Below are 12,466 nucleotides of genomic sequence, written 5' to 3'. Positions count from 1 at the left end.
ACAGCGTCTACGTTTCAGCTCAAGGAAAAAAAATTGCTAATGGAAAAAATGCGGCCAAAGACAATTGAAAGTTCCACAACAGGTACATTGCTACTCGTAGTCGTAACTAGCAGGGTAAGATATAAGTTATCTACTGTTTGAACACGCGCGTGACTTCGGCGAGCGGCGTGGAGTAGGTGCCCGGCTTCACCAGGTTCACGAGCTGCTCGGCGATCTCCTGGCCCACGCGCACCTGTGCCTCCTTGGTCGACGCACCTGCACACCAAATTTGTTATACTACCTGTTACATTACATACTACCTATGATTTCCGTTGAATTAATATGTCGACGGTTATGACACAGTGCATATAATGAAATTCGCATGTATGAACAAAATATCCATAGGTCCTTACCTAATATCCTTATATTCGGCAATTAAAAAGTCACAATATAATATCACACTTTATTGGCTTGCGTGTCTGTATTTTGACGGACGGTGCGTACTTAAATCTATTTACGTCAGGATCGAAGTTAGGTAGGTCTACGTAACAGTGTAGAAGTTTCTAAGCGTGCTAACTATTCAAAATGAACTGAACAAAACATTATTGTAAAGAGAATAAAACCGTCGGTAATAGGTCATTTTAAAACAGCTTGTCAAATATCAGTGCATGAGTTTGAATTGAGTACCTATTCATAACAGATATTTGGCGTTTGGCAAAATGGCGCCAATGCGTGCTAAATACCATCGGTCGGACTCGGACAGATGTACCAACCTCGACGTAGAAGAATGTGGAGTGCCATTTTCTTAGACACTACCACAGTTTGTCAATGCGAAGTCTAATAAATAGTAAACATATCACTGAGATACCTAAATGAGGGGTTGCGATGACTGCCGGGTGCTGGATGATCTCCAGCGTGAGGGGGTCGGTGGGGGGCTCCTCCTCGAACACGTCTAATGCGGCGGCGCCAACCTGGATACAAACATGATAACAATGATATCTAAGTACATACAGCATACAGTCACGGTATTTCATTGAGGAACCGATTATGGTTTAAGCTAATTTGGTTGTTCAATACTTATGGTATGAAATGAAAAAAAAAAACTCAAGGTAAAGCAAACCTTAAATTAATAAGTTTTTTGTCAAAAACTTTAATACAAGGCTTTATCGCTGACTGTACTTTTCTTTCAACAGGCAACTACTATTATTATACGGACAACCAGAAATGTGTGCTCAATTATAATCCGTGAGTTTTCAGCGTCATATTGCAATTGCATGGGAAGTTGATGGGAAGGCAAAAATATTTCAACAGTACCTGGGCGTTTTTTTTTGTTGTCCCCCACACTTTTTTTTCAAATTTGGGATTTTTTATGTTATTTCTACTCAGAATCACGAGCTCTTTCTATCCTAATAGGAGAAAAAAAGTGTCCTAAGGTTTTTATTTCCATTACGTCAGCATTTTTCATAGACTTTGTATGGTCGGTATGGAAATTTTGGGACACTTTTTTTCTCTTATTAGGATAGAAAGAGCTCGTGATTCTGAGTAGAAATAACATAAAAAATCCCAAATTTGAAAAAAAGTGTAGGGGACAACAAAAAAAAACGCCCACCTACGTTAACCGGAGACCTTAATTCTTATTCTTGAATGAATTAGGGCTCATTTAGATGGGACGAGAACTCGCATGCGATTTTGATTACATTGTGTCGTTTGTTCGGTCGGCTGAATTGATGTAACCTCAATGGTCCGCAATGTAACTAAAATCGTATACGAGTTCGCGCGTCGTCTAATTGAGCCCTTATTCTGTTAAAACGCATTCATTTTTCAATATGTTTCACCTTAATTTACTTATACACATAAATTACAAATTCCAACAGCAGTATTGTAAGGCGTACCTGGCCAGCGTTGAGAGCATCAAGTAAGTCCCGCTCGTGTATTAGGCCTCCACGACCCACGTTCACGATCTTGATGCCTTTCTTGCACTTCTTCAGCACAGCGGCGTTAATGAAATCTGTAAAATCATTATTTTAAATACAAGTATACCTATAGCTGGTCAACCAAATCTTGTCAGTAAAAAAGGCGCGAAATTCAAATTTTCTATGGGACGATAGGTATCCCTTTGCGCCTACATTTTTCAAATTTGCCGCCTTTTTCTACTGTCAAGATCTGGTTGACCAAGTATATGTAGTTTATTCGTCGTTCGTTTTCCAGCGATTGTTCGACAGCTGACGGGGTTCCGGCGATATCGAAAGTCGGCTGGCCCAAGGACAAAAGCAACTGCAAGAATTGAGAAGAGCGTTTCCGTCTCAAGGCAAAAATGTTGTCCGGCTGTTTTCCTCTACAGTTCGCATTTCTCAACCGGCTCTCGTAAAATTTTGTGAGCATGATCGATAATTGTTTACACGGATTTTATTTGTCAATTCAGTTTTTTTTTAATTGATAGAACTACGTGGGTTCAGGAGGTCTACAGCTCACAGAGAATCTCTGAGTAATCCATCCAATCTATAACTAGTAAAATATAAACAAGCTCACATTTCGTATATTTTACGTCCCCGCCTTCGTATCAGATATTTGATCATGCAGTGTGAAAACGCTCTTACACATAATTATTTTTATCTAATAGGTTAGGTAGGTACCTAGATATTGATAAGCTGACCCATATCAGAGGCAAGTAAATTTAGAAGACTGATAATCTCCATACAAGTCCTGTGCCTCATAATTTGTCGATTATTACTACTTAGGTAATATCGTTAGCATTTTATATGTATAGTTTATCAAAACTATAATTTTATGACGCAACGTACAATTGAGTTTGTTCGATCGCTGTAACAGGCGCAAGACTACTTGAATCATAAAAGGATAAAAAGGTATATTTTGGTGTACTTTAATACATAGGTACCTATACCAAAAATACACAGAGGTGTACTCTTTATATTTACTTGCCTCTGCCCATAGCAACATGTTGGTACCTACTGATAGAAACTCTTATATGTAAGTACCTGAGCTAACACAAGTTGATTGCCAACGATAACTATACAATAACAATTTTAAATAAGTAGGTACATTTAGTAAACACGGTGTCTCTTTGATCTTAATAGGTACCTACGAAATTTTGGTTGAAAAAGCGCCGTTTAAAAAATAAGTTAAATCTAATGTGGTTACCAAAGTACCGGGTGTCGAAGTTTATAAAGAATTAAATATTAATACTTAAGTAAATAAATAAAACCGACCAAGAACATGTCGGGCCATGCTCGTGTAAGGTACCCACCCACCATATAAAAATATTTTTTCAAGTTTTTATTCTACAACTTTGTCCGCGATTTATTATTGATATTTATTCATGTCAAATTGTAGGTAACTTTCTAGCACTAACGATCACGGAGCCAAGCCTCGGACGGTCGGACAAACGGAAATTGCAAAACTGTAGGTGAGGGTTCCTAGTTGTCAACGGAACCCTAAAATAGTTAGTATGTTACGTACTTCTGGTGGAGTCAATGAGAGGCGTGTGGAGGGTTATGTAGTCGGCCACAGGCCAGATTTGCTCCAACTCCATCTTGGTTGTGTGGAACTCCTTGCACTGCTCGGCTGCCACGAAGGGATCGAATCCTACGATCTGTGTACAATTAAAAACACATGGTGTATTAATCGCTACGTTAAAGTTAAGAGGAAAGGGGATGACCGCTTCTCCATATAAATGCACACTCCATTCTTTTCCCTGGATATTGACATTATGAAAAATATTTTTACACAATTTGTTGGCCCCATCATGAGCGAAAAACAAATTACATGCAAATATTTAGTATTATACCTATTTATACATAGTACGGTTCACTATGGCGCTCTTTGGATAACTTGTGGTATTAATTAGTGAGTTTTGCTTGGAGCCTGACGATAGACACCTACACATTGCACAAAACCTGCCTATTACAGTGAATATTGTCATTTATCATCATTAAAACCGCTGATACAATGTGTAAAATAAAGTAAATTAAATTCTTACCGTCATCCCGAAGGCGTGCATTCTGACAGCGACCTCGCGACCTACGCGGCCCAGGCCGAGCACGGCCAGTGTCTTGCCCTGGAGCTCGGTGCCCGTGTACTGCGCGCGCTCCCAGCGGCCCGCGCGCAGCGCAGACGCCGCCGGCACCACATGCCGCGCCAGCGCCAGCATCAGCCCGCACGTTAGCTCGCAGGCGCTCATCGCGTTGGCCCCGGGAGCGCTGGAAGTTTTTATCAAAAATTTACCAACTGGGCCGAATAATAAAAATTCTTTGGCTCTGGAAAGTTTACAGCACTTGGATGCCTAATAGGTATATCCTTCTTAGATTAGGTTTCAGTAATGTGTTTTGAACCAAAATTCGACGAATAATAACACTAATCATAATAAATTTTAAACAACTACTGTTTTAAACTGAAATAAATGTAATAGGTATACTAAGAAAAAGTGACCCAGGCCTCCAGTGCCCCACACTGTTTTACTCATTTTAGTATTTCATCTTTATCACACAGCTAGGCTATTCCCATAGGTTACCAACATGAAATTGACGACCTATTTCAATACTTCTATTTGTCTGTAAATGAGTAAGCTATACAGGCAATCTTGAAGTTACATATTTAGTTGTGATTTTGGTAAATAGGTAAAAAGTCACCATTAATCTTTATTTGACATTTACCTAAATGTTCAACGTTCAACATTTTCATCCAAAAGGACCTGTTACTAATTGCGTCTAGCTCTCCCTATTCCTCTCTCCCGACCTTAAGTGCCATGTAAGGCATACGAAGCTTCTTATGGTATTATCATATCCTAGCGCACGCAAACTTACTTGATGAGTGCCGTGTGGTGCCGGCATCAGAAAAGAATAGCACCACCCCATCTCGTCCCGTGGGTGTCGTATAAGGCGACTAAGGGAAAACTGGCGACAGATATGCATATGAGCAAGGCTCGCCCGTATCCTTAGCGGGGTCCTTGCTCACAAGAGCTGTGCGCGCGCCACATCGAAAAGAAAAACTTACTTGATGACGCCGATTCCCTTGGCCCCCGCTGCGGCGACGTCGATGTTGTCGACGCCGGCGCCGGCGCGACCCACCACCTTCAGTTTCTTGCCCGCATCCAGCACTTCTTTGGTCACCTGTGAGGCTGATCGCACCACCAAACCTTCATGTTTCTGTTGCAAAACAAAAATACCTATAACATATGTAATTAACGACACTCATAATAATGAAATCATAGTTCATTAGATTGGAGTAATGATTCTTTTAAAATCGATTTAAGTATTTCTGAAATTAACAATAATGCAATACTTACAGGAATTTCTTCAAGAAGTTCTTGTTTGGATATTTTTGGCCGGTTGACGACATGGATTCCATGTGAGTTGAGGATTTCTTGACAGTTAGATCCGACTCCATCGGCCACTAACACAGATTTAATGTCTAAACCCATTTTTATCTGCAAAAAATAATACATGTTACAAGTAGATCTTTAAATTAAATATTTATCAACAATATATTAGGTAGGTACCTACTTTCTAACTTAGTATGCCGGTAACCTACACATAAATGTCAGCTAAATAACTATATAGCCCCCTACTAACTATCTTTAATTCTCATGTCGAAAAGTCAGTACATAATTGTTATGCACATAGTACCTAATTGAAATGTAGGAAGAGACCGACTCATTGGATAAACAAGTCGGTCTCATTAGAATTAATGAGTTAATGAGTAACATGTAATAGGCATTTTAGATAATTTTATTCTAATTATTATTGTCAATGTCGCACATAAATTCGCTTTGCAATATTCAATTCAACCTGTGACAAAATGGTTTACGAGACTGGGATCTTTCTGTCATGCAATTCATAGGATGTACTTAATGTGATACCACTGACCGATACTAATATCCTACTATACGTGTAGGACGGTCGTCAGGAGGATAAAGTTGTTAACGAATTGTAAGAAGTATTTAACTGTAAAAGTAGGTACTCACTCGTGTAAATATGTTGATTGGTTGAATGAGTTCGCGATGGGCCCCGGGAGGAGGTTCGGAGACGACTGACGCCGAATAGTCGCCGGCGCAAGAGACTACGTTACAAACATATAGTGCCGTCGGCACGCTCGTTTATTATCGGCCAAGACATACGAAACTCGACTCTATGGGTATGCGAGTCGTTTCAACACGTCTTACTAACGGCCGCAATATAAAGTTGGCGTTTTAGTTATTATCGTCAGACGCTCGCTCGTTGTGTTGTCAGACCACTTTTATCATGACCGTGTGCAATTGAATTACGCGGTGTCAATGTTTGTTGCTATCAATGTTTCTTTTTTATCAAAAGAAGTCAATATATGTTGCTTAGTATTTAAAAGATAAGAGAAGATAAACTGTCTAAACTAGAAAAATCCAATTCATCTAAAGTAAGATGGCACATGTTGTATACCTAAACAATTGTACCTATTCCCTACGTCTAAAATATATATATGTAGAAACTACAGCGATGGAAAGAATTTAATTATGAAAAGAATGTAAAAGTCCTCCTACTTTTTTCAAATAGGTAATTAGGGATTGCCTAATTTAGTATTAAGGATAACTCACGGTAGTGACGGTAGACCGGGTCGTGGCCGGGCCGGAGCTTCCGGAGTTTCGTTTTCTATGGAAAGCATCATGTGATCACCGGGGCGCGGGAGTGGCACGGTGCGGGCCCGGGCCGGTCACGTCCCGGAGCCTCCTGACAACTCAATTTTAATGGGTGACCTACCTTACTCGCTCTTAGGAAACGAATTGCGTGCGGCTCTAAACTACATTGTTATCACCAAACGCGGTCAAGTTACTTTACTGCATGATCATTGATCAGATGATGCAATTTGTCGTGGGACAGCAGTGTTTACACCGCACCGGCCAGGGAACGCGGAGTGGGCTTATCTTGTTTGTTGCGAGTTGCGACCTTATTAAGTATGATTCTTTCCATTCTGTTATTACGTTACTAAATAAAAACAGGAGCACCGACTGCTACTTGTTTGTAACTAATTGTGCATAAGTACATGTCCTTATCATTAATTAAGTGATAAAAAAAACAACGGGTTGCACTCCGGGAGTCCCGACAGAAGTGAAAACTCAATGACATCTTACGTCTTACGTCTTACGCGCTCTGGCGAGTTTTTTCCCCATCACAAAAAGTGCACAGCGCCGCTAAAGAAGTTTTCACTTCAAAAAAGTTAACTGTTTCTGGGTTTTGTTCCAACATGGAACTAAACAACATTCTAATGAAATAAAGCCAAAAACTGAAAGAAGAAAAGAAACCACTCACTAGGTTTGCCTACGAAAATAAAGTGCCTGTCGAGACAGGCAAAGTCAGTACCTAACTGCCCACAAACTGCCCCTTGAATGTGTCCACCATAGGTTGTTGGTTGGCTTATTTTAACCAAAGTTAAGCTTACGGTTAATAGTATAAGTATCATCCTGAATTGGAAACCACTTAGCTGGGTATTATGACTTAGGTAGGTAGGTACGTAGTTAATAGCACAACTGGCAAGAAATTATAACGCCATTAATTTACCTTTCTCTTTAAGTACAGGAACAGATAACTGAGTGCACCAACTAGCCCTATAAACAAATTATGCGTATAGTATTATGGACCACACCCAGTGTTGCAATTGCTTTGTAACTAACTGCTTTATGTATGTAAGTACCTACCATGGTACCAACTAATTCTGTCGTTGCCAGTATGTAACACATTTTATAAAACTTTATATGACAAGGGACGAGCTAACTGTAACATTTCTCCGAGGTTGAATCATGAGCGAAGCGAAGTATTTCAGGATCTAAGGTAAGGTCGCCTAATATCGGACGCTTTTTAGGGTTCCGTAGCCAAATGGCAAAAAACGGAACCCTTATGGATTCGTCATGTCTGTCTGTCTGTCTGTCTGTCCGTCTGTCCGTCCGTATGTCACAGCCACTTTTTTCAGAAACTATAAGAACTATACTGTTGAAACTTGGTAAGTAGATGTATTCTGTGAACCGCATTAAGATTTTCATACAAAAATAAAAAAAAACAATAAATTTTTGGGGTTCCCCATACTTAAAACTAAAACTCAAATTTTTTTTTTCATCAAACCCATACGTGTGGGATATCTATGGATAGGTCTTCAAAAATGATATTGAGGTTTCTAATATCATTTTTTTCTAAACTGAATAGTTTGCGCGAGAGACACTTCCAAAGTGGTAAAATGTGTGTCCCCCCCCTGTAACTTCTAAAATAAGAGAATGATAAAACTAAAAAAAATATATGATGTACATTACCATGTAAACTTCCACCGAAAATTGGTTTGAACGAGATCTAGTAAGTAGTTTTTTTTATACGTCATAAATCGCCTAAATACGGAACCCTTCATGGGCGAGTCCGACTCGCACTTGGCCGCTTTTTTTTAATACGTCATAAATCCCCTAAATACGGAACCCTTCATGGGCGAGTCCGACTCGCACTTGGCCGCTTTTTAAATTTTTGACAGGGTTGCAGTTTTTTTTTTCATACCGTATAATGGGGTGAGTAGGGTTCGCGGGGAGAGTTGGGTTATGAATGGGAAGAAAAGGGATGAAAGGGGTGTGAGATGGGATTTTAAGGCTATTGCTACAAAAATAATGTACCTATTCCAATTTAAAATGGAGCTACAGTAATACTCATAATAAAAAGATCGATCCAACAATCTTTCAAAATCACCTATGTATGAAATCCCATCTCACCCCAATTACGAGGGACTACTGGGTGAGGTGGGATTTCCTGTTTATCGTCAAAGTTATGAAATGGAACTACCCAAAATAAAATAAACCCTAAAATACAAACGTCCGGAACACTATTATATACAGCCAGCGGTCGGCAACCTTTTAGCAGCCAAGGGCCACATAGTAATTTACGAAGTTGACGCGGGCCGCACTTTGAAAATATTTATGACTTTATCAGACATGGTCGTTTGCCTATATTACATACAAAACAGCCAGGGAGGCTCGCGGGCCGCAGGTTGCCGACCGCTGATATAGGTACACCATTCAGTTTGCATATGTAAAAATAAAATGTTATCGAGGTTTGAATGTCAGTTTTGCCCCCACTCACCCCATTTTACGGTAAGTGTATTATGTAAGTTAAGTACAAATACAATTGTTATTAGTCCGATAATAAAGCTTATTTTAAAGACTATGAGCTCTAAATATTAGAATAAAGAAGAATGTTACAAATGCTGTAATTTTGTAATGCTACATGCTAAAGACGGACCAAACATTTTAGGTGAATCTACTAAATGGTTAAATCTTAGGTTATTATTAATTGGCGTTATTTACCTGCATTATAATGATGCCGGCATTCATACAACGAAGTAGGTAGGTACGTATACTTGACGGGGGGGCTCAAGCTCACCCGTCCAGGGTGTCACTATTAGCAGATTCAATAAAATGCAAGTATTCTATTATATTAAGTTTATTATCACACTTACGAAATATACAAAACATATCACGATGGCACTCGCTATCAGTGCTTCAGACGCTTTACTTACACCGACGTCGTTCGATGCTTGCTGGTGATTCATTATCAACGATTATTACAAAACTTTCTTAATTATACCTATAAATAAAGACTATGAGTATAATTTTTAAGAGTCAATTATTTAAATTCATGTTTATCTTCGCACCTATAATTGTTTCACTTCCCAAACATTATTATTGTCTTCTTAAGTACCTAATTATTCTCGAATTATAGTTGTAATTCTTACTGTGACATTTTGAATCTGTTTACGATATTAGATACAATGGATGTGTGCTGCTCAAATGAAGGAAGTTCTGGTAAAATATTTTTCTAAACCTTCTTTCATACTTTAGGCTACAGGTGTGCAGGTCCTAGAAGTAGTCCTAACCATCAATATAACCTGGGCTCCCTTATAAACTTTTTTGTATTGCGGCAATATGAACTACCCAGTGCAATTTAGTCAAATTAGAAGACGGCGTAGAAAATAAAGTGCTATAAAATGATACGTCTATTGGGGCCCTAAGAGAGATAAAGCTGATCAACATGGTTGAGCCTATTACTACTTATTACTAGGATGAAATAGTCGATACACAGGCTTCTTGGGACACCCTAGGATGGTGTGAAGCAGACTTTTGAACCCGCTTATTTTTCGTAACAAAATTAACTCTAATATGTACATAACACGTATAAATAGGGTTATGGAAAAAAGAGTCCCGGTATTGCTCCATTTCTCTGGAACATAGGTTCCATCTATTACAGTTGAAGATATTAGTCGGCTAAGAATTTTTAAACTCTAATATATGCTAGAAATGAGATTTAAAGTACCTACTTAGTACGTTTACGTGGAAACATCACTACCATTTGGGTATGAAATTGACTAAAAGTAATGACAATTCGCACCGAGTGTAATATAATAGGTACAACCTGCACATACAATGACCCAAACAGGCGAACTATGAAAAATCTCAAAAGGCAATATTTGTGCGTTGTTTTGGTGACCCCAGCATTCACAAGTCACACACGGACTCTTGACATATCGCTTACGTAAAATTACGCCGCTGAAACACATGTAGGTTTTGTGCGTGGTATCGGATTTGTACGACTAGTAACTCGTGAACGCGTGTATTTTAGGGCCACCCCACATCTAGCGTCTTTCGAGCGTCGGCGTCTGGTCAGCGCTATGGAAAATGACGTCGCTGCGCAGTTGCGTCGACGTTGCGTCGACGTTGCGTCGAGCAGCGGCCATAGGCCCTTCTCTCACGAGACTATTTAAAAGCGACGCGACTGAGATGCAAACCATGATCGCCTACTGGTATGCTACTCGTTTCCGCACACGGTGCTACGCAAATGAGACTAGGTATTTTGTATCATTTGCGGAACAACATTCGTGCGCCGATGTCTAGTGAGTCCAGCGATGAAGACAATCTTCTTCTCCATTTACCTATATCCAATTATTGTGTATAAATTTAATTGAAATAAAAATATAATTCCTGACCTGTCAAATTGATTTTTTTTTCCAATCTCAATCCACGCCTTTTCTGTTACATCTTTTCTGACATAATCTGGCAGCTTATAATTATACAAACATGGATAATTTTCCACCTCCTAAAGTTTGTTCCGCCGTCGTTTTGTGTACGAAGCGTATACGACTCGAGTCGCGTGCGATCAGCAAGACAGTAGCGTGCGATTGATATCAAACGCGTCGTCGACGCGTCTCGTCGTGTGCGAAACGAAGTGAATAAATATGGCGGCTACTCACAAGCGACGCGTAGGAAACGCGTACGAAACACAAATCGCTTAAGAGTAGCCTCGTGAGAGAAGGGCCATAGAGTTGTAAACGCCGACGCTCGAAAGACGCTAGATGTGGGGTGGCCCTTAGAGTTTTCGTCATTGTATGTGAAGTGAACTAGTGGGGGCATGTGATTGGCACTAGGCTGTGCGCCTGGCGTCGCGCGCGGGCCGGGCGGGGCGCGCGCCGATGCCGCCGGCGGCGCGGCGGCGCGCGAACAGCGCGTCGAGGCCGCGCAGCGGCGGCGCCGGCGTGGTCTCGGCGGGCGCGGCCTCCGTCTCGGCCTCGCTCTTCTCGCCGCTGACGTTAGTTTCCTCTGTTACTTCCTCTTCTACTTTCTTCGCCGCTTCCGTGGTTGCCTGTTGATAATTGCCAGATTTTATAGAGATGATTAATGAATAGGGATGACACATGTTGAATTTTATAACACAATCTAGTCAAATAGCAAATGAGCAATTTATCACGATAATGTGGATATTAAAATAAAATACGGAAATTTTACAAAAATACGGGACATGAAAGCATCACAATTTTTTTTTAATTCCAAAAACGATAAAAGTATGGACACCATATGATTCCTTACATTTTATCCAAAAAAAAAATTGTATAGCAACTATATACATAAACGCAATATTTCACGGACAAAACGCAATTTTCTTGTTTTGTCCATACTACAAGATGGGATCTCAGTGACCTTGACATCACGTTCACTTATCCTTTTGTGAGGGGCGTTTCAGGAGTGAAGTGCGACTGTCGGACTTTGACTATAATTACTGACTTTTGTGTTGCTTTAATGCAATGGGTCCCATATAGACATTTGATCCTAAAAACAAACCAGATCCATTGATACCATAAATGAAAATTAGTCATGTAGCCTATTGTTCCGGATTATTCGTACCTACTTTACATAAAACCGGCCAAGAGCATGTCAGGCCATGCTCAGTTTAGGGTTTCGTAGTAAGTATCATGGACAGTCAGCAGCAGAACTTGCTAAGCGGGCGAGGTGTTCAAAATTACCTTGACGCGTTCTTATTCTCGTAACAATAAAGTCGCGTCAAGATCATTTTGAACACTTCGCCCGCTTAGCAACTATTGCTGCTGACTGGACATCTCAAGCAAAAGGGAGTATATTTACGGCGTTAGTAATTTTTGTTACTGACGGATTAACTGATCGTGTTCGCTATACCTTTCATAGAAT

At 40.1% G+C, this 12,466-nt stretch overlaps 2 protein-coding genes across 3 annotated transcripts in view; both read right to left on the bottom strand.

Moving 5' to 3' along the window:
* Window positions 1–93: 93 nt before the first annotated feature.
* On the bottom strand, window positions 94–6,013 carry LOC134660742 (D-3-phosphoglycerate dehydrogenase). The gene is made up of 8 exons (XM_063516528.1): window positions 5,960–6,013; window positions 5,282–5,422; window positions 4,990–5,141; window positions 3,977–4,196; window positions 3,457–3,589; window positions 1,872–1,987; window positions 848–950; window positions 94–255 (listed from the first exon to the last, which is right to left on the bottom strand). Exons 2-8 carry the CDS (start codon window positions 5,414–5,416, stop codon window positions 131–133), a joined length of 984 nt encoding a protein of 327 aa, XP_063372598.1. The 5' UTR covers window positions 5,417–5,422; window positions 5,960–6,013; the 3' UTR covers window positions 94–130.
* Window positions 6,014–11,370: 5,357 nt separating this feature from the next.
* Window positions 11,371–12,466, bottom strand: part of LOC134661162 (mucin-5AC-like) — a 36,093-nt gene continuing 34,997 nt past the window's right edge. For both annotated transcript variants that reach the window (XM_063517117.1, XM_063517118.1), the window contains exon 11: window positions 11,371–11,627. In XM_063517117.1, coding sequence (XP_063373187.1) covers window positions 11,409–11,627 — 219 coding nt within the window. In that variant the 3' untranslated portion in view covers window positions 11,371–11,408. The remainder of the gene's footprint in view (window positions 11,628–12,466) is intronic.

The sequence above is a fragment of the Cydia amplana genome, chromosome Z (assembly GCF_948474715.1).
Source record: "Cydia amplana chromosome Z, ilCydAmpl1.1, whole genome shotgun sequence".
Taxonomy (NCBI): domain Eukaryota; kingdom Metazoa; phylum Arthropoda; class Insecta; order Lepidoptera; family Tortricidae; genus Cydia; species Cydia amplana.
Note: the sequence above shows the minus strand (reverse complement) of the source record. Positions and strands in the feature narration are given on the sequence as shown.

What these genes read in the sequence shown, in the direction of transcription:
- LOC134660742 (XM_063516528.1), bottom strand. Translation starts at nt 5,416, where the DNA reads ATGGGTTTAGACATTAAATCTGTGTTAGTGGCCGATGGAGTCGGATCT. An exon ending in AACTTCTTGAAGAAATTCCT is followed by an intron (nt 5,142 to 5,281) that starts GTAAGTATTGCA and finishes GTTTTGCAACAG; the next exon opens with AAACATGAAGGTTTGGTGGT. An exon ending in CATCGCAACCCCTCATTTAG is followed by an intron (nt 256 to 847) that starts GTATCTCAGTGA and finishes TTTGGTGTGCAG; the next exon opens with GTGCGTCGACCAAGGAGGCA.